The 21,576-nt window shown below is 40.9% G+C and overlaps 1 protein-coding gene across 1 annotated transcript in view; it reads right to left on the minus strand.

The window, feature by feature from the left end:
* The window catches only part of LOC124138201 (MAM and LDL-receptor class A domain-containing protein 1-like), a 95,220-nt gene that overhangs the window by 48,397 nt on the left and 25,247 nt on the right, over positions 1–21,576 (minus strand). Inside the window, exons 41-71 of the mRNA XM_048386544.1 lie at positions 21,048–21,310; positions 20,562–20,649; positions 19,747–19,914; positions 19,315–19,512; positions 18,650–18,808; positions 17,130–17,267; positions 16,652–16,911; positions 16,354–16,516; positions 15,860–15,994; positions 15,173–15,444; positions 14,862–14,949; positions 14,329–14,511; positions 13,737–14,002; positions 11,351–11,438; positions 10,404–10,547; positions 9,618–9,781; positions 9,024–9,213; positions 8,657–8,737; positions 7,539–8,027; positions 6,683–6,832; positions 5,791–6,044; positions 5,096–5,324; positions 4,331–4,465; positions 3,953–4,083; positions 3,447–3,531; positions 2,939–3,016; positions 2,225–2,371; positions 1,805–1,965; positions 1,266–1,461; positions 870–1,016; positions 214–470 (exon numbers count right to left, since the gene is read on the minus strand). Of these exons, the coding sequence (XP_048242501.1) occupies positions 214–470; positions 870–1,016; positions 1,266–1,461; positions 1,805–1,965; positions 2,225–2,371; positions 2,939–3,016; positions 3,447–3,531; positions 3,953–4,083; positions 4,331–4,465; positions 5,096–5,324; positions 5,791–6,044; positions 6,683–6,832; positions 7,539–8,027; positions 8,657–8,737; positions 9,024–9,213; positions 9,618–9,781; positions 10,404–10,547; positions 11,351–11,438; positions 13,737–14,002; positions 14,329–14,511; positions 14,862–14,949; positions 15,173–15,444; positions 15,860–15,994; positions 16,354–16,516; positions 16,652–16,911; positions 17,130–17,267; positions 18,650–18,808; positions 19,315–19,512; positions 19,747–19,914; positions 20,562–20,649; positions 21,048–21,310 (5,507 nt within the window). The remainder of the gene's footprint in view (positions 1–213; positions 471–869; positions 1,017–1,265; positions 1,462–1,804; positions 1,966–2,224; positions 2,372–2,938; positions 3,017–3,446; positions 3,532–3,952; positions 4,084–4,330; positions 4,466–5,095; positions 5,325–5,790; positions 6,045–6,682; positions 6,833–7,538; positions 8,028–8,656; positions 8,738–9,023; positions 9,214–9,617; positions 9,782–10,403; positions 10,548–11,350; positions 11,439–13,736; positions 14,003–14,328; positions 14,512–14,861; positions 14,950–15,172; positions 15,445–15,859; positions 15,995–16,353; positions 16,517–16,651; positions 16,912–17,129; positions 17,268–18,649; positions 18,809–19,314; positions 19,513–19,746; positions 19,915–20,561; positions 20,650–21,047; positions 21,311–21,576) is intronic.

The following is a 21,576-nucleotide window of genomic DNA, read 5'->3' on the forward strand; positions in this document are numbered from 1 at the left end:
TGTTTCAGTGTAACCTCATTAGTCTGGCACCCATTATTGGGGAAACCACCACTTTCTGTGGGTAACTTCTACATATATGTACAACACTCAATGCCATCATTCGTTAAACCAACATGTGTTATTCGGGACAATTTTACTGACGCCGGTATCAACGGGGTCCGGTTAAAATGGTTTCACTACACATTGAATCAGCGATTAGCTCAGACTGCTCACCTGGTAGGGTTGTTGACCACTTATTGTGACTTGTCCCGGGATCCACGAGTTGCCCTGGTTCAGTGTCTTGTACCAGATTGGGGACGTCAGGTTGCCTGTAGTCTTGATGTAGATTTGGAGCATGCCTATGTTCTTACCATACATGTTGTAGTAGAATGACATGCACTGGGGTGCCAGTGTGTTGACCGTCGGGCTAATAAGGCGTGCATAGTCGCCTTGTTTCTGTGGAGCACTCGTCTCAATGTACATGTACTTGCCTAGAAAAGAAAACGGAACAAACTCCTGTATTGATGTATAGACTTTTGTTTTGTACTCCACAGCTCCTCAAATTTGCCTCTTATCAGTTCTTATATTTTTCACAGTGTAACATCAATAATTCAAACTGTACCATGCCAGTGAAGTCGTTCTGACAAGCAAAATTCCATATTTTCAAGTTAAGGAAAAATACCTTTTTTTGCATACTGGAGATTTTCCAAAAATAGATTTATTACATTGATCATCAATATTCCCTTGGAGAGTCATGAATGCTGTCATTCTAAACATGTCAGTAGATATCAAAATATTTACATACCGCCGTCATGTAATTGGAAGATTTCAAAGTGAGGGGTTAAACAACAAAGAAACAAAAAGTAGATCTGTATTTCATTATGTTTTACCAGTAATCGTTCCGAGTGTATGATCACTGCTTGGACCTGTGCCAAATGATCCTGTCCTTCCACCTTGCTGTGACCAATCAAAGGTGTCCGTTTTGTCCTGTGTCCATCCACACAGGTCTGCAGGCTCAAATGTGCAGCTGAGTCCGTCTGAAAGTGACCACAAGAATCGTAGGTGACGTGGGAAATGGCAAAGACAGGAACCTATGAATTCGTTACATGGACATGACACTGGTATATTGAAGACTACCTGCAATGATTTACTGCATGATTCTTGACATGCTGTCTTAAGCTTGTGATGGTCAGGTGTCATATGAGCCTGGATCATTAAACAGATTGGACATCTCTCCATCTCGAGCCTTGTCAACAGCAGCAACAGTGTCTAAATCATGGTCTAACCTTTAGAGGGACACGTGCCCGCGATGACCTTGATGTCATCTAGGCCAATATCACCGGCATAGCTGGGGCCTCGGATTCCCTCGAACACGATGTTGACTGATGATGTTTGTTTTGCAATCTGTATTTGTCCAAAGATCCATTTGTTGCCTTGGGACTTCATTTTGGACCATATCGGATTACCAAGGGTTGATCCATGCTGAGATGAAATACAGTAAACATGCTCAAAAAGAAGATCATTGAAGCCCTTTGCATGATGGTCACCAAAGTGGTAACTTTCTTCCAAACATTTAATTATGGTAAAAAAGTATCACCCAAACAAAAGCATATCTCAACCGCCCATGAGAAACATCTACAGACAGAATACTAATAAACATAACATAAGTTAGTGCTACAATATTAACAAAGAAGTAATATCATTGAAAATAATTGCCTTTATTTAGGAGCCTTCTTACTTTTAATCTCACAGATTAGAGAAGAATATTCATTTCAAAAGTAACTTGCAATGAGAGTACTTTTGGATGATAGATTGAAGTACCAACCCGTAGGTAGACAGTAAGTCTGTTGATGTTCGGCCCGTACATGTGGTGCCAGAACTGGAGACAGTAGGCCTGATTGGTTGTCAGCTGGGCAGAGACGAGCCGTGCTGTGTCATTCTCGATACGAGGCGCTGATGTTTCAATGTACATGTACCAGCCATTTCCTATAATCAAATATTATTTATTCATCACCCATCACCATCATCATCATCATCCTTCTCCTTCTTATATATTTGCATGAGTAATCTGTTGAGAAGAAGTAGCCTAAAGAACAACGCATTCAATCACCATGTTGAAACGCCGGGTCTGAGTACGGTTTGTGAAGCCCATTTTTTAACTCAACTGCATGTAATATATTACTGAAGACGGCGTAGAAGTTACCTACTTATTCTTTCATTCACTTATTATCATCACTTCACTTACTCGTCCCTTTGGTGTGGTCGACAGTTGGACCGGTACTGCTGCTGCCGGTTGGACCCTGTGTTCTCGTCCAGTCAAACTGATCATCTGTGGCTTGGGTCCATGAGCACAGGTTAGTCTCAAAGTCACAGTCATACTTGGACTGTGAAACTGCAATGTTAAATTGGTGTTGTAGCGCAACATGTATTCTGATTGAACACCAACAACTGCATCTACAACATTATTCCTGGATATGAGGGAGGAGCATTAGAACGCAAATTACGGTATGATGTAACTTAAGCTACTTTGAAGTGACAGCTTTAGATTATATTTCAAGTTGAAAGAGTTTGGGTTAAAATACATTAACTCTACTTTTGCTGCGCAGTTAAAGATTCTGATGGAATTTTGTCCTTAGATCATGTTTAGTACAATCACATTCCAAACAATATCATTTTTGACACTAATACTGCTTGAATTGCAAGTTCTTTCACATTTATACAGACGACTGAGCCGTTGGCTTGAGTGGAAAGATGAAAGTGCCGTTTATGTGAACTATTCAGTATATACACGGATATGCTTTTCATGGAGCTCAACTATTTTGCAGTGATAGAGGACTCTTGACTGTACATTTTGGGATAAAAAGGAACACTTGAGAGAACAACTTCCGGAGTCAGTTAAAAATTAATAAAAAAATATTACCAGTTATGACAAACACCTATGGCTTTGATCATTCCTTACCAAATGTGCTGGGTGTTGGGCTTGTCAAGTGAACAGTGGTCGATGCAATCTTTGACGGGTCTGCCGATGAAGGTATATCTGCAATATAAGAATGATCTATGACTTCAAACAGTTGTTGATCCAATCACCATCATCCATGTCATGATTGCAGGAGGCATTTATTTGGATCAAGGAGAATAATATCCACAAAATATAACATTAATGCCAGAGAATAGTCAGAGAAACAAACTCTGGTGGGTGTAAAAGGTTAAATAGTAGTGCAAATTATGTGAGTTGATCACTGACAATTAGGACCCGTGAAGATCTTGTTGAGTGTGGCGTTAAACAACAAATAAACAAACAGACACTGAAAATTAGTGATGACACCAGGTGTTCACGGTCAGTGTAAGTATGTCTTGTCCTACCGGTGTGACTTCGTTCCTGTATGCTGGTGGTTAGTGTATTGACATAAGCCTATTGAATGGGATCCCAGTTTTCAGATGTATTTTAACCTGTAATTAAAACTCACATCCACAAGCTGAGGTGGTGAATGTAATGTCATCTATGGCTATATCTCCGTAGTAGTCAGAGCCTCGCACGCCTTCAAACCGTATCTGCAATGAATGGCTATGAGTTAGGACAAGAGCAATCAGTATTTAACTAATATTTTTAAGAACATCCAGATATCAATTTCATTTATTGACATAAAACCTGTTATTCCTGGCACAAATTATGTTTTTCAACCCCCCTCACACATCCTTGAAATATAAAATGATATGTCCCCGTGTATCTATTTTTAATCATTGTGCCCATCAGAAAATAGTCATGTTAAATATAAATACAAATCTTTAAAACAACAAAAATAGATCGGAGGGATTTATCCACGTTTTTTACTCTAAATAAACTGTCAGTTGCTGATTAAACTGGACTCCTCAACGTTAAACTTCCACTGACATTGTTGATCTTATCCTGAAACTAGTCCTTTAATAGTTTGGGGCGTATGTCAGAATACCAAGGGGACATCGTTGGTCTTACCATGAAGCTAGTTTTTTGAACAGACAGTGGCATCCGTCCCTGAAGCCAAGCCTGACCCTTATTTCCACTCTGCCCCCACACCCAGGTGTGAGTGGTGTTGGCCTGGTTGTCAATATACACGTTCAGAAGTCCTGTGTACAGAAACATTTGAAGACATAGATAACACTGTCCACTGTTAACCAACCAGCTTTCGTTAAAAAAACAAACATTTTTCACAGTTATTTAGTGATTACATAATATATGATACAATACACTTGTTCACATACTGCATTCCTACCAAACCGTTACCTTGCGTCATCCCGTGGTCTGTTTCAATAATACCATATAGTGTAAGTGAATGTTAATGAACATATCTCCTCCCTGCTGTAATTATCTTACCAATCGAGTGTCCATACATGTTGTACCAGAAGCTCATGCATTGGGTGGTGGTGAAGGGAGGCAGGAGAGGACTCTGAAACCACGCCCTGTCGCCTGGTACCCGAGGAGCAGATGTCTCGATAAACATGTATGTTCCTGCAATACAAGGTAAGGTAATTTACCTATGTCTCCAAGTTCCCACCCTATTTACAGTATGTGATTTACTAATTAACGAACTTTATTGACAATGCTTTGCCAGAGGTGAGGTGAAATGGGGTTTAACGTTGCTTCCGAGACAACTGCACATATGTAGCGACGTGCATGCACATGCGCGCTTGTGTGTGTGTGTGTGTGTGTGTGTGTGTGTGTGTGTGTGTGTGTGTGTGTGTGTGTATGTGTGTGTGTGTGTGTGTATGTGTATGTGTATGTGTGTCTCCATCACCTTGGAGATATCGCTACAATGTAATTGCATCACAATGCATTGGACACCAATGTTTCATCATAGGTTATCGTGACATCCCAATCAAATGACATCTTCAATATCTGCCTCACAATCTGGTTAGCAAAAAGACACTGGTTATTACTGTTTACACCCTCAATTATTTGAAGTAATTATTTTAGATGATGACACAGCATCTTACCTTCGGGTCATCTGATATATCAACACAAGTCAAAATAAGTTTAAAACTACCAGACATGTGCCTCGGAGTTTTAATGCATGTTCATACAATACACTGCAGATTGTCTCGCTTTGTACATGTTCACCCAAAATTCTAGCAGACGCACCTGTGGCACCGCCGGTGGTATGGTCAGAGACTGGTCCCGTGTAAGCACTTGAAGTTCTTCCTGATCCAGAGATCCAGTCAAAGTCATCTCCTCCAATGTTCTTCCACATACACTTGCCCTTCTCAAAGTTACAGTTTCCTGGGGCTCCACAGGCTCCGTCTAAGATGAGGACATCATCAAGACCGATGTCACCAGTGTAGTCGCTGCCCATGACAGCCTCAAACACAGCCTAAAGAAAGCAGAGAGTCAACTGTAGGAATGCCTACAACACAGTCTCTTTGTTTTGAGTGAGTCAGTAAGTGAATGAAAGAGTGAGTTTGATTTAACGCCACTTTGGACAGTATTTCAGTTTAATCAAGGCGTATCAGCCAAATTTGGGAGGAAAGCCTGAAGCTACACACATCAAAATCTTTTCAACTAATTTTCCACCTGAGCTAGTTGTTAAAGATACAAGTGTTACCGTCTCATCGGTTTCATATTTAGGTCTACCCAAAAAGATCCCAAAAATATAATAAGGGGGATTTGGGATTCAAACCCACGTTCATTATTCCCTGGTGTGTCTAAGTGACGCAACTCTGCAACACGCATGGTTGACTTAGAATACAAGGCTACCTGTGTCCCAAAGACATTGATCATTTACGAAGAGCAGCGTGAACACATATTCATTCACCAAATGGTCATAAAGTCACTCCTACCTCCCAGCTTCCTTGAGATTTGACAGTCGCCCGCCCTTGTAACCAGAGGTTGCCTTGGTTGCCTGACCGCGTCCATATTGCTCCACCGAACTGATCGCCGACTTTAGCATAGACGTTAAGGGTACCAGTTGCTTTGCCCCACATATGGTACCAGAAGGTCAAACAAGCAGCGTTTGTGGCCTTCTGAACAGGGGAGATAAGTCTAGCGTTTTGTCCCTTGCTTTTGCCAGAGGCCTCGGTATACATGTAGTGACCTTGAACATAGTGTGAACATACTTGAACTGACCATACTTATATTAACAGTCTACAATGCACGTGTTGCTAAACTGTTTGAGTCTTTATTTGTAGGAGTATGTGAGTGAGTGAGTATGGTTTAACACCGCTTTTAGCAATATTCCAGCAATATCACGGAGGGGGACACCAGAAATGGGCTTCACAAATTGTACCCAAGTCGGGAATCGAACCCAGGTCTTCGGCGTGACGAGCGAACGCTTTAACCACTAGGCTACCCGACCGCCCTTACTTGTAGGATGTGCTCCATGTGCAACGCATATTAATCAGTATTATTGAACAATGTAATCATACCTGAAGATCACACACAAGGCTTTCCAACCATATTCACATTTACATGTACTTTAATGACAGACGTGTGAATGGCTCAAGTGTTATTTTTTATTCATATCTGTGGAAAGGGTTTTGTCACTTTTATCGTCTTTCCCCTTACGTTTACTTTGATTGTGATCTTTCTCTGACCTGTAATCACCCTGTCGAGTCCCCTTATCCTTACTCAACTCATGGTATCGCATGTAACAGTTCACTTCTTAAATGTAAAGGTATTTGAGTTCCTAAGGTACTCTGACCACGCCGAGATAACGTGGCAGCTTTGTCGCACCAGAGATTGTTCCATAGGTGTGGTCGTTCGAGGGTCCCGTGTCAAAGGAGGCTGTTCGTCCATGAGTACGTGTCCAGTCGAAGTTGTCACGTGGATCCTGTTGATAACTGCAGATATTTGGATCTTCAAATCCACATGTGTGGAGGGACCCTGAAAAAAATAATGTTTTATTTACAATAAAGTTTAAACAAATGCGCACTTACACTGGCGACGAAGATGCTATGATATAATGTTCATAGAACAAAAGAATACAAATAGACACAAACGTCCTAGCCTGTGCTTTTAATTTTTGACCATGCCAGTTTTAAACCCATCCCTTCAATGGTGATTTGCGTCATTCCATCCTTTTGTGTCATTTGAATTTAATGACATTTTCCCAGATCAGCTCTCTAATTTTGTTTGTCATACTGTTTTTAAATGACAGTCATTACTGGTAGACCATAAGTTTAAAAATTGTATTCTTCCATCTATGTTTCTTAGTTTGCACCCCGTGAAGATCCAGGTTAGAATTCGTCTTCAGCAATCATGCTTGTAAAAGGTGATAATGCTTGTCGTCAGAGGCGACTAAGGGGTTCGAGTGGTCAGGCTCGCTGATGTCAATCGCTGAATTGTCTGGTCCAGACTCGATTTTTACTTCACATAGCTGAAATATTGCTGATTGCGACGTTAAACAACAGACAAATTATTTGGCAAAATATAACCATCAGTGATTGATAGCATCAGTGATTGATAGCATCAGTGACGATACACTTATGCACAATAACCATCCTGTTCTTAATAGGCGAAGCTTACGGCAACATTGGGAATTTATAACGCGATGGAATCACGACGGAGCTTAATATATAAACACACTAACCGCACAATCCATTTGTAAGACTGATGTCATCGATGGCAATGTCTCCTTGGTAGCTTGTCCCACGGACACCTTCAAAAACGATCTGGTAAGTGGAATTGGGCGTGATGTTGATATCAATCTCCATCCACTTGTTCCCAACGGTTCCATGTTTGGTCCACACAGGGCTGCCAAGCTTTCCAGAAGACATTGTATAAACATTGAGGGTGTTGACATCGGGGCCGTACATATGGTACCAGAAGTGGAGGCATTTGATGGTTGTGTCCTTCACAACAGCACTGACCAATCTGGCTTTGTCATTTTTCACCCTAGGCGTCGATGTCTCGATGAAGACGTAGTACCCAGAGGCTGTTCCTTTGGTGTGGTCAACGGACGGTCCTGTGTTCCCGCTCGATGTGCCGCCTTTGTTTCGAGTCCAGTCAAACTGGTCATCCTTTGCTTGTTTCCAGCTGCATAGGCCTGTCTCAAAGTTACAGTCATAGGGAGATGGAGCTGCAATATACAATGTAAATATTCACATCAATGTTAACAAGTAAAGGGGTGGTGGTGCTTCATGGCTTGGTCTACTCCTTGACGAGCCAGCACCTTTTAATGGTGAAGAAACATATCGTATCTCAACTTGGGTGTGCATCGGTCTAATGCAACCCTTATGATAAGGTGCATATTGACCTTGCCTCAGGTTTTCACATGTCTCGTAGGTCATGCGTTAGTTGTCACCTAAGAACCACAGGTCCATCGTGACGGAGGAATTCATATTGAAACTGATTTCACTCGTTTCATTCCTTCATCAAGTTAGTTAAATGTTAATCAATATCAAATCAACATACTCTTAAATCACCAACAAATGTTTCTGACAATATGCTATTCTTTTGTCTGAAGTCTATTTACAGCTAAATCACTACCCCATTACAGCCCTAGCTATTTTATAGATACAGAAGTCTGTCTTTTGTTTGGCATGACAAAATTAAAATACTCCCTTTAGACAAACTTACTGGTGACATCATTGGCGTGGATGGCCTTAGTCAAAGATTTCCGTTACCATACAATAAATTTATCTTATTATAATATTATAACAATACATTTCTTATTCTGAAACAAGCACATCCAGGTGATGACAGTACCTGCAGTTAGCGGTGTTGGTGTCGTCGAGAGCATGGCCTGTGGAGCAACTGATGATCCGGTTGCTGCCCGTGCAGGCAGGACTAAAATATAAATGGTTTAGAGTAAGATACACCCAAATGCAGCCAGCTTCTTTCAAGAGTGGGAGGGAAATTTGAGGAGTATTTCAGTAATATCACGGAGTGTAACTATGATGAGGGATGAAATATAAAGTTGATGAATGTCGTGTACATGTGGAGAACAGGTATGCTGAAAGCAACCCAAGACGTATAATCTGAGATTCGTACCTGCAATCAGCGGATCCTGAGACACAAAGAATCAAATACCTTAAATCCGAACCCCACTCGTACGAGAAAAAGAAGTACTCACATGCACATTGTCCTGGTCTGAAGGTAATGTCGTCGAGAGTGATGTAGCCGTGGGCGCCTCCAAGACGTACGACAGAGAAAACAACAGTGTAAGGTTTAGTGCTGGTGAAGGTAGCCTGCCCGTACACCCATGCCGAGGCACTGGTTCCTTGAGCCCCGTCCATATACCAGATAGGAACCCGGGTTGAGTTCTGTAAATGCAATATCAAGTTTGAGTGAGTTGGGTTTTATGCCTCCTTTTGCAATAGCACAGTAACATTGGAGGTGTAATGGGTTTCACAAATCCTTTCCATTTGTGGAATCAAAGCTAGGTCCTTGGCGCGACCAGCTAACATCTTAACCACTAGGCTACCCCACCACCACAGTTACATGGGCATTAAGTGGTTACAAATACACGGCAACGCACATCAACACCAATCAAAGGCAACACGCTACACTATTGAGCAATTGACGGAAACACTGGGTGTGTCTGTGCATGTTAATTGGAGGTGAATAGATCATCACAAAGTGAATGTCATTCAGCAGCCAGCAAATTTCAGCTACATACAGCGGCCTGTTAATATTGGAATAATGGCCAGATGGACCTGTTACCCACCTGCACTATGTACATGGTGATGGAACCGAAAGACGTGCCAGTCTGCATGAACCAGAAAACGATGCATCGCCCTGTGTTTCCAGTAGGACTCATGGATTGGGACACAAAGTCAGCCGTGGCCTTGGCGGCAACGCTTCTACCATCTCCAATGTACATGTAGGAACCTGTGGAGATGAAGTAGTTGATTAACATCCTTCTATTTCCCCATCAATGCAAGTAGGCATCTGACAATCTTGAACTTTTGACCTGTTATTTTTCATACGGCGTTTCCTATACTACCGACCGTTAAATATTGAGAAATATGGAACATCTACGTGTTTTTGAAGAACTATTTTTTTATCATCATGTCGAATCTATTACCACATTTCAGTGATGAAATATAAAAAAAACCCAGCAACATTTGTCCAGTTCTTCCTGATTCGACGAGACTGATATTGTTTAGAAGGATCACTTAAAAGACAAAGTTTGTATTTCTACTTTGAACCCTGATCCAAAGTGTTTGGAAAAGAATTGTTGTTGTTATTGAGTAATGTCGATACGTGTCAGGGTACCCCGAAAGAGTGAATCGTTGCCAATAATGTCAATCACTGATTCGTCTGATTCATACTCGATCAGCCTCCATGAAACAGCTGAAATATTCCTGACTGAGGGGGTTAAACAACAACAACAAAAAACAAACCGATACACACCACTTCTAAAGATGTCAGGTCAGCTGTATAAACCATAATTACATCACACTGGACATCTTGAAGATTGACAGATATACGATGTCTGAGAAATACTCACCGTTTTTGGATGTGCCGAAGGTGTGGTCTCCCTTGTTGGGGTGGGTTCCATATTTGTTAACGTTTCCTGTCAATCTCACCCAATCAAACTGGTCAGTGCGAGAATTGGACCATCCGCAAGTACCACTTTCAAAGTTACAATCGCCTATTCAAAAAAATACATAGTACACTATTGTGTTATGATATTTAGCATTGGATACAATTAAAACATAAAACATATACTATACTGATGCCAACATGAATATGTCCTGTGGAAATTATGTAGCACTTCTACCAACGTCAGTGACTTCATAAACGTTTTCTAGGATGAACAGTTGCCCAGTGATGAACGTGTTGGCCTCTCTCGAAGAATACCGGCGTTTGAATACCAAAAGTAACAAAATATGACGTAGCCACATATTCGTTCATGTATTTCAGGAATATTGCTGAAAACAGTTGTTGTTGATCCGTTATTATCGGGATATATTTGGGGAACTGATGGTTGTTTGCTGATATTATCAAGGTAAATACCAGATGTCACAAAGACTTCAAATACATGATAATCGAAGGCATCATGACAGCTGACATTTCACTTGTCATTCCTCCAGCACCCAAATAAAACCACATTGTAACTGTATGTCATGAAGTTGAAAAATGAAACTCGTTAAGTCACAGTTTGGGGAAGTACGTTTGTTTGCGAGTGTCCACAACGCGTGTATGGAGATCCACGTAGCTTCCTTGTTGTGGAGCAATTGATCAATATTAGTAATTGTTTAAGATAGACTACGTTTCCCTCTGTAAAATGCCTCTTGACATTCCTAAATAAAAACTTATTCAGTAAAAGTAATATTCTCTGTAACTTGAGGGAAAATTTGTCGTGTTGATCATCATATTTCTAAAAGCTACATTTCTACAATGTCAATCCATTGCATTATTATGTTAATTGGGTTATAAGCTGATGTTTAATACCTGGTGTTGGACAGGACTGGAGAAGTTTGACATCATCAATGGCTGCATCTGAAGTGTAGCTTCTGCCAATGCGCCCTTCAAAAACAGCCTGAAATGAATAGAAAATGATTGTGTGAAATTCATTATCGTTAAAACAAAGTCACATGAATGTTCGTGTGAATTGGGTCGTGCGCATTCATGCTGTAATCCTCCAGTAGTCGGTGTATTGCAGATAAACCCTCCAATAGTTATCAACTAATGTTCACCCTCCAATAGTTATCAACTAATGTTCACCCTCCAATAGTTATCAACTAATGTGCACCCTCCAATAGTTTAAACTCCATTAGCCGATCATGTCAGTCGAACCGTGTTTGTGAACTTTGATAGACAAAACGTAGAAACGCACCCTCCCAATTAGTTAAGGAACTACGCTCACCATTGGTTTGCATATGCCAGTCGACGTTCGCACGTTTCACTGCAACACATAACCACAATAGTTTGGCAGGCTTTTCTTCTGCAATGAACATGCCGCCGTGATATAACTGAAATTCTGTTTGTAATAAAGGCGCTAAATCCCAATTACACGAACCGTCCTGTATTTGTGTTAACACTATACAACTACCATGATTTCTGTCCTCTGCGGTAAATGAAACGGAGACACATTAGAAATTAAATTTATTTCAGAAAGACAACGACAAAGTTGCCCCATCTGGTAATACGAGTTTCATGGATTTTTTTGCTGCACTCTCGGCTGTAGTTGTTTCAGTTACTGCGAGAGTTGACGTTTCATCCAGAACCGCTGTAGGTTGGTTGGTTGGTTTGTTGTTTTACGCCGCACTCAGCAATATTCCATCTATATGACGGCGGTCTGAAAATAATCGAGTCTGGACCAGACGATCCAGTGATTGATATCCTGACAACTCGATCCCGTTAGCCGCCTTTTACGACAAGCATAGTCGCCTTTTACAGCAAGCATGGGTTGCTGAAGACCTATACTACCCCGGATCTTCACAGGTCACCGCTGTAGCTGTCAACATTGCCTCAGCCGATGTAGAGGCAGGGGATGTCAACGTTTTCGAAGTTGAGATAGCAGAACCAGAGGCCGCAGATCCCAAAAGGGCACTAAACCCCAAATACAGGAACCGTCCTGTATTTGTGTTAACACTATAAAACTACCATGATTTCTGACAGAAACAACATTTGCCTGTCTTTTCTAAATGCCAATACCCTGCTTAGCTAATGACTTCATGCGAGCATCCAAGACGTTTCTCATCCCCTTGAAATAAGGAGACTCGTTAACGTTAATCTCGATATCTTCGGCGATAGTATTGCGATGAGGCGATCGCGATCAGTTCATATAACGTATTTCCCCGATATTTTTCGCCCTTTAGGTTTCGTACTTCCACCAAGAAACGCATGAGATTTTTTATTAATATCTGTTTCACGATGCGAAAGAGCAATACTGTCGGGGTTTAACACGACGTCATCACGTAACCCATGGGATTGTCTTTCCTTGCCCCGCGCTTGGAAGACGTCGACGGCCTATCTACTCTTGTTTTCTGTGTTCTGAGAAAAAGCCGAATTACAATTTAGACTTTGAAGATCTTGCTCTGACACAGGCTTGCTAAACGGTTAGGAATTCCAAATACTATCTGCGTCATCAATGTTATGAGTTGTAACGGGAATTTGTGTAGCCTGGGGAATACTTGCTTCTACGTGTTGAGAGAGTTCCACCAAATCTGTATCATTTCCAGACAACTCATCTGATTCCAAGATATCACTTTTACCCACATCAAAATCTGGTACAGCCACGTCAAGTATTTCACTATGAGCATTAATGAGTCTTTCAAAATCTGAGTTAATTGCTGCCTGGTTCGAGCTCGTGTAATGAATGTTCAACACGTACAAAGACTGAAAGCTAAATGAGAAATCGCACGTGCTTTTCCGCGCTCATATTAGACGAGACCTCCAATAGTTTTGCTCGAACTTTAGCGCGTTCATGCGCGCAGTTTCAATCGATTCGGCATAAACAAGAACGACCCTCCATTATCTATGCACGTGCATATTGGGTGGACATTAGTTTAACATGTATTTTGAATGGGACTTTGTTTTAAGTTGGATATAGTCCTCAAAGTCACGATTATTTTTGCACGTGGGGCAAGTTCTCGGCCTGACGGCCTCGAACTGACCCCACGTGCAAAAATAATCGTGACTTTTCGGACCATATCCTACACGTAGTTGTTAGTTAACTTACTCACAGAACTAAATGATTTCAGACAATCTCCAAAAACAAATAAAATATCAACACTTGCCACAAGGTTACTACTGTATATTACTGGATACAAATGTGTTATATATATCATTCAACTGTATTTTTAAAAAGTCATACAGGTAAAAGTCAACTCACGTGCATCAAATTGTAATTCGGAAGTTGCACATATTCTTGTTTCCAAATGTTGCCTTGATTACCAGAGAGGTGCCAGATAGGTGAACCAAGGATAACCCTGGTGGTGTTTTGGGCAGCATACACTGATAGTGTTCCCATGGTTGCGCCATACATGTGATACCAGAATGTGAGACATCGGCCATTTTTGGCAGAGAATGTAGGACTCCACAAACGTGCAGTGTCACCATAGCGACGAGGGGCGGAACTCTCGACGTACATGTAGGAACCTTGAACAAGAGGATGTACAGTGGAAGTGTTATTGAATATTGCTGTATCTGGAAAAAATGCATGAATACATTTTTACATGCGTTTAAAGGTCGTTGATGTAGAAACATTTCCTGCATTGAAAACATGTTACTGTCTATATTAAAAATAATGTCTGTGTGAAGACATGTCTTGTGTTGGTGGACCTTAAGATAATTTCCTTTGCTGAAATGATGATTCTGTCGAACCAATCCCATTCTAGAACTGACATAGTGGTTATATCATGACTATACTGACAAAACAAATGGCATTTTCAATGAACTAACATACATTCGAACACACAACTGACCTAGTCGTGTTCCGTATGTGTGGTCACTGCTCGGTCCAGTTCCATAAGATGATGTGCCTGAGGACCTTCTCGTCCACTCGAAGGTGTCCGTTTCGTCCTGGTAGTATTTACACATGCTGGAGGACTCGAAGTTACAGTCGATAGGCGAGGCAGGAATGCTCCCTTGACTCGGGGCAACAGTTGCTGCAATACATATTCAAACCAGAATGAGATTTTTGCATCTAGTACGAGACCAGATACCTCTTAATTCTTTGGGGACAGCGGTGATCCAGTTATGTAATCATCGCAATTTGATTAGCGTTTTTTTCTGTAGTCTTTCTAGGATTCGTTAATTGTGGGTTCAAACCCCATATTCCTTCAAATATGTCATTAACATAACCAGTTCTCATTGGTTTCACTGAACTTGTAAGGCCAACGCTTTGCGTCACCTAGTGTTTTTCACAACATCAGCATGACACACCTAGATAACTGTAAGCAGTGTCTTAAACTGTCTAGTCTAAGACGACTATGTGAGTAGAAAAATGGTTGTCTACCTTGATAACAGGAACCTGGGACGAGACTGACATCATCGATTGCAATATCTCCCAAGTAACTTATTCCTCGCAAGCCCTCAAATACGATCTGGAAAAAATACATTCCATCAGAATTATTTGTTTCCTTAACATAATTTGCCAAAATGACTAAACATCACACAAGACTAATTGAAGAGGAAAACTGATTTACAACATGATATAACACAAATCAATACAATTACAATTAGAACCACCTTCAGGTAAAACGTTAAGCATATAAGGTCGGGTGTCCCTAGATTACACAATCATCAAATTTAAGTAAGAATTATTACATTAGTGACGGAAGCGGTTGTGCTTCCCCCTGCTATCTGCACCGTCCCCCTCTTCCAGGCGTTGCCCTGTGTGTGTTGTTTAGTCCACACGGGGGTCCCAAGAGTACCATTCCTGGAGAAGTACACATTGAGCGTGTTGATGTGGGGGCCAAACATGTGGTAGAAGAACACTAGGCACATCCGTGTATTACCGATGATTGGCGGGCTGATTAGGCGAGCTTTCTGGCCAGGTCGTCGTGGTGATGACGTCTCGATGTACATGTAGTAGCCATCTGAAAAAATGTCAAAATGCTAACAGTTTGCACAAGTAGATATGTAAATCGTTATCATGTTCAAGGGGACACAATAATCCACATGATGTCACATTAAGGGTGACACTTTTACAGTGAAACCCTGTTTATCCGGACCCCGTTATTACCTACGTCGAATCAGACGTTTTTAATGTACAGTATTGTTCAGATTAATTAGGTTCCACTATCATTCTGTGAATGTTTACCTGCCCTGGTATAACCGAATGCCTTGATACTCCAATGTGTACACATATCTTGGTCAATTGTCAACGCAATGTATACATATCAGGAGTCATTCTTCCCATGACAAGGGGGATTTTATGTCATTTTCGGGAGGGGCATAAGGCTTCTGATTTCTCTGCATTCGAAATGTCTGATGTTATCTCCCATGACATACTTTTGGCTGTATGGTCGGAGCTTGGCCCGGTTCCAGAGCTGGATGTTCCACCTTGTTTTCTGGTCCAGTCGAAGTCGTCAGTCTTGTCTTGTGTCCAGCTACAGGCATTGGAGTCAAAGTTGCAGTTGAAACCACCTGCAAGTGAGTGAGTGAGTGAGTGAGGTTTTATGTTGCCTCAGCAAGATGTATAAAACACTGTGGGGGACACTGATGGTTGGTTACACATTATACACGTTTGGTAACCAAACCCTGGTCTAGCGAGCGGTCACTGTAATCACATCGCCACCCTCCAGAGAGAATCACATATGGTAATGGAATCTGAATGTTCTGACTTATAACAGTGAGATATTAATGTCGTACAATATAAGCATACAAAATTCTTAATACTATTATTATTCATCAAAACTCAAAGTCATTTGATGAAACAGAATCCACACATCCCTACTGGAATTGATCAATTGTAGCTAAATATTTGTTTCTTGTTTGCCCCTAACCTGGTGCAGTTCCAAGAGCAACTGTGGTCGTTATGGGCGGCATTGGTGTTGTTGCCAAAGCCTTCGTTGGTGTCAGAGGGCAAGGGTTCTGTGTTGAGAAGGTTATGTCGTCGATGGCGATGTCGCCAGTGTAGCCGGGGCCGCGGATCCCTTCAATCAGCAACTGTGGATGAAGATAAAGCCTGGATTTACCCAAAAGACACCCCGAGCACATCAGAAATCAATCAAGCTGCTGTACGTTGATAGTGACCAACGAGATAGTTCGTGTTTGGTTTTAGTGAGTTTAGTGTGTACATACCTGGTAGTTGCCTCCTTGTTGAGGTATAGGTACAACCCCCTGTTGCCATGTACCCAGCTGTTGTCGAGAGAGAGACCAAATCACAGTCGCATTCTGGTTCTGTGGTTGGACGAGGACGTTGAGTGTCCCGATTGTCGCGCCGAACATGAGATAGTAGAAGGACATGCATCGGCCCGTGGTGGGCATGAACGAGGCACTCTGGAGGAATGCCTTGTCTCCTGGACGTCTTGGGGCAGAGGTCTCAATGAACAGGTATTTTCCTATGGAAGGTAGTGCAGGGTTTAAAAGCAATCATAAAGATGACAAACTGAGTTGAATTTAAGGTCGCTTGGAATAGGAGTTATATCACAGAATGTCAGCTTAAAATGGAACGAAACCCTATACTGTCACAGATTGCAGATGTTCAACCTGAAACGAGAAGATTTATATTCTCCTTTAGCAGTTCAGTAAATAAGTATGTGGTTTTTTAAATAGTTACCTTGACTATTGCCTTTTGTGTGGTCGCTAGACGGGCCAGTTGATGAGCTAGTTGTCGTACCACTCCCGACAACCCAGTCGAAGTCATCCGTTTTCATGTTACTCCAACTACACTTGTCGATTTCAAAGTCGCAATTTCCTGCAGAAAACATCACATTTTGACAAAACTTAAGACAAAAGTTTGTAAACATACAATCTGAATACAAATAATAACCGAAATAATAACAATAACAGTCCCAACAAGAAAACTTGTCCCTATTGGGGACACTATGCAGTTTGTAAAATAACATGGATCAAGAGTCATAACTGTGTATGCTCAAAATCTAAAACCATGTAGCACAGGAACTCTGGACAAATATGATTAACGGCACCGATTTTCGAACACAGTCTTTCCAAGTATCTCTGAGATAAGCATGGAAAGTGTTATTCATGTAATTTCAGTAGTTTCTGAGAAAACTTGTCCCCCATTAGAGAGACAATATGCACTGAAAAGCATTGAGCACGGGACATAACTCTGTAAAAAAATAATTTTCGGCACCAATTTTGGAAATCAGTCTTGACAAGTATCTCTCATATAAGCATGCAAATTTTCATTCATGTAATTTCAGTAGTTCCCGAGAAAACTTGTCCCAATTTCACTCAGTATGTACTAAGTTGTAAAACAACACGGAGCAAGGACTATGACTCTGTAAGAAAAGAATTCAAGACACCAATGTTCGGACTCATGTAAGATCGCGACCAGTAATGTCAATGTGTAAATTTTCATTTCTCTTACTTAAAAAGTTTTGTAGAAAATATGTCCCCTCTGAGTTGCAAACGGACTTCGTGGGGGGGGGGGGGGGGGGGGGTATAATATTAATGATAACGATTTTATGACTTCACATGTTGATCTTCTCCGTACATGTGTTAGGTGGCAAAATTGCTGACACAATGCCAGTGAGTCATTAAATTATAACTCACTTCCTAACTGAGTATACATGTATCTCAAAGGGGCATAGAGAACTAACAGAGATAAACTAAAATATTGAATGTGTTTAAAAAGACATTCAAACTACATTTCAAAATCAACATCATTGTTAGCCAAACTAACTATATATACACATGGATACTTCAAACAGACAGAGAAAAGTTTTGAATACTGTGCTTCTAAAATCCCAAATGTCATCAATCACTTTTGCCATTGAATACTTTATTCAACGATAAATAATTGAAATTAATTGCTGAAACATTACATGAACATTGCTACAACATACTTGAGCACATTCTATCAATGAGCATGCAAACACAACTATGACTGAATAAATTTCTGATTTCTCATTGATTAACTTTTTATGGCACAATTCCGCCTGGAAAGAGACCTTCATTAACGCGAACTTACTCATGATTGATATATCGTTTAAGATGATTCTGCTTTATTCACCAGTCGCATCCCTCAAGATATCCCTTTGCTTATATCGAAATATGGATAACTCAATTTACTTTGAGTTAACAGAGTCTGTTGTGGTTCAATCAGTCACTTACCTGGCTTCTGTGCACATGTCCCTGCTTTCACAGATATGTCGTCAAGAGCGATGTCGCCGTTGTAGGAGCTGCCTCTGACAGCCTCAAACACAGCGTTGAACGTCGCTGTGTTTGCTTGAATGGACACTTGACCTCGAATCCATCGGTTGCCTTGGCTACCTGTTGGATGGAAGGCAAACACATTATAGGTATGGTATACAGTGATGTGTGAGGAGGATACCAGTTGTTTGCCATCGGAAGGAGCAGTGCCCAAGCCGACACGTTGATTCTACCCACACTTTAACATTGCCCACCCCTTCTAAAGCACATCTTTCTTTCTTAGGTTTAGTAAATTGCTCCTGAAACAGAAGAATATTACGTTGCCTCTTTTACTCAGTAATTCTCATACACACAGCTAGAGGTTAGAAGGTTAGAATTAGACTTAAATTTATGTCCTGGCCTCTTAGAAGGAAGCCTAAATTGAGGCATGACATTTACCACTTTGGTGAAATCCATAAAGGATTATAATCATAGCGGAAATAGGTTTTAGCCCATGGCTGTCGGATTCAGACTACTACAGGACCTATACCTTCACAGTGAACTACGATACCTTACATCGCAAACCTACCACTACACCAAATTACAAACGAAAACGTCCCAACGTAACAGCTTTAGTCCCGACCAACCTTGCTTTGTGAACACAGCATTTCCCAGATTGTTGTTGGATTTGAAGTAGACACGGAACATGCCAGTGGAGGATCCGTACATATGGTAGTAGAATTCTAGACATTGGTTTGCACCAGATGGGGTGTAGGGGCCAGACACAAGTCGGGCGTTGTCGCCCTGAATTCGGGGAGCAGAGGTCTCGATGTACATGTAATGACCTACAACCAAACGGTATGGTAAAATAGCATGGCATCATAATATGAAAGCAGTGTGAAGAACAAGAAAGGATTTATTACATTTTGGATTCGAATTGGATCTGTACCACACTGAGAGAACGCCTTAACCTGGCATTATTTATTTTTAGATATGTTGTCTTCACGTATGTTTGTCCGTGCCTTTTCCTCAGTACATATGCCCATTCTGGTAAAGCATGGTTTAGAAAGCTATCATACCTCTAGAGGTCCCGTATGTGTGATCACCGGAAGGACCTGTGCCGAATGAGCTGGTCCTTCCCGCGTTTCTGGTCCAGTCGAACTTGTCAGTTGTCTTGTCCTGTGTGTATGTACAGGCACTCTCGAAGTTACAGTCAAGACCTGTTGTTGTTCCTGGGCTGGGTGTTGCTGTAACAATGCAGTTTAACCTTGCTTAGCATTCAATGTACAATTGCTTGTCAGCTCAAAGTCCAAAGTGATGCTCGGGGGAGAAATACATTTTTTGGAAGAAAGGATCATAATTGAAACAATGATCAAAGATCCCGTCACGAATTCTGGACACATCTTCGCACAACGAATTGACCTTTGAACATTGACCCATTAATTTAAAATTAGGAATACCTGTTTTTGCATTTAGAATATTTACAAAACTGTATACTATCTGAAGCATGAACTCCTGTCATGCAGGGTGTTTGAATACTCTATTAAGGTTTTGTTATAAAAAAAAATTATGCTTCGGACTATTTCTGAGAACAATAAATTGTCTGCTACAAAGAAAACGTTGGTGCAAGATGATTTATAATTTGTCATATTTGATTAAAAAAATATTTTGTCTGTCAAACTTTGGATCTGGATCATTCTGAGTACAGTAAACTATGTTTATAATGAACGAGCTAAAAACGAACTGACGGATATAACAAACGTACTTTTTTGTCTCGACTATCTGCTATAGTTATGCTGTATATATGCTTATAACAAATTACAGTGATAACAAACTCAAATCAGTGGTCACTTTGTGTTTGTTATAACCGTAGTTTACTGTATTGCTTGAATACCTTGGGTGCACTGTCCATCGTTGATGTTAACGTCGTCGATAGCTATGTCGCCTCTGTAGCTTGGACCGACCACGCCCTCTATCACAACCTGAATATGATAATGATACGTAGTTTTCTAACTTATATTAGTGATATGTACACTCCTGACACTAAATGTCACCATGACACTGGTTTGTCTTTCAGGTACAAATAATATAAACGTTAAAATGATAGTGGAACCACATACAAACTCCAATAACTTGAAGTATTCTTTGAGACAATGTTACTTTTGAGCACAGGTGGGATCCTCATCTACAATGTTTTGAACTTGGAAAATGCGACATATTATCAGTGTTTCCTTATACCTAATATTTGAAGCGATTTCACTGTTAAACAATTCTTAAAGTTAAATTTTAGTATAGAGTAGCTTAACATTTCCCCAATCACGTCGCGTTTATGTCAAGTAGGTATTTTGTCGCTTTAGAAATGAACATAATCAAAGTTTACCTGGAAGTGAACTTTAGATGGAATGTCTATTCTTGCTTGAATCCACTTGGGGCCCTTGGTTCCTTTGACTGTGAAGATGAGGTTTCCCAGTGCAGGTGTAGTCTTGGCGTAGACGTTCAGAGCGTTGACGTGATCGCCGTACATGTAGTACCAAAAGGTGAGACATTGTGTGCCGGATCCGGGCGCTACTGAGGGGCTGATGATTCGAGCTTTATCATTGGGCTTTCGTGGAGCCGAGGTCTCAATGAACAGATAGAAGCCATCTAAAGTAATAACATTTTTTGCATTAACAGTAGCATAAGTTGGTTATCAAGCACATATCATATTCGGTCAGATACATTTGCAATTTGTTTGATAGGAAAACTTAACCGGGTTCCAGATTAATCTGACTGAAATCGTTTGTATCAGCAAATGGTTGGAATCACGATTGATGTGTACAAGCTATTCAACCTTTGTATACCCATACTCAACATGTAATCATTCATGGTTAACTAGCGTTCTGGGCTATCGGGTTTTCAAGGTTCTTGGT

This window comes from Haliotis rufescens, unplaced genomic scaffold (genome assembly GCF_023055435.1).
Source record: "Haliotis rufescens isolate VD_foot unplaced genomic scaffold, xgHalRufe1.0.p SCAF_6, whole genome shotgun sequence".
NCBI lineage: Eukaryota > Metazoa > Mollusca > Gastropoda > Lepetellida > Haliotidae > Haliotis > Haliotis rufescens.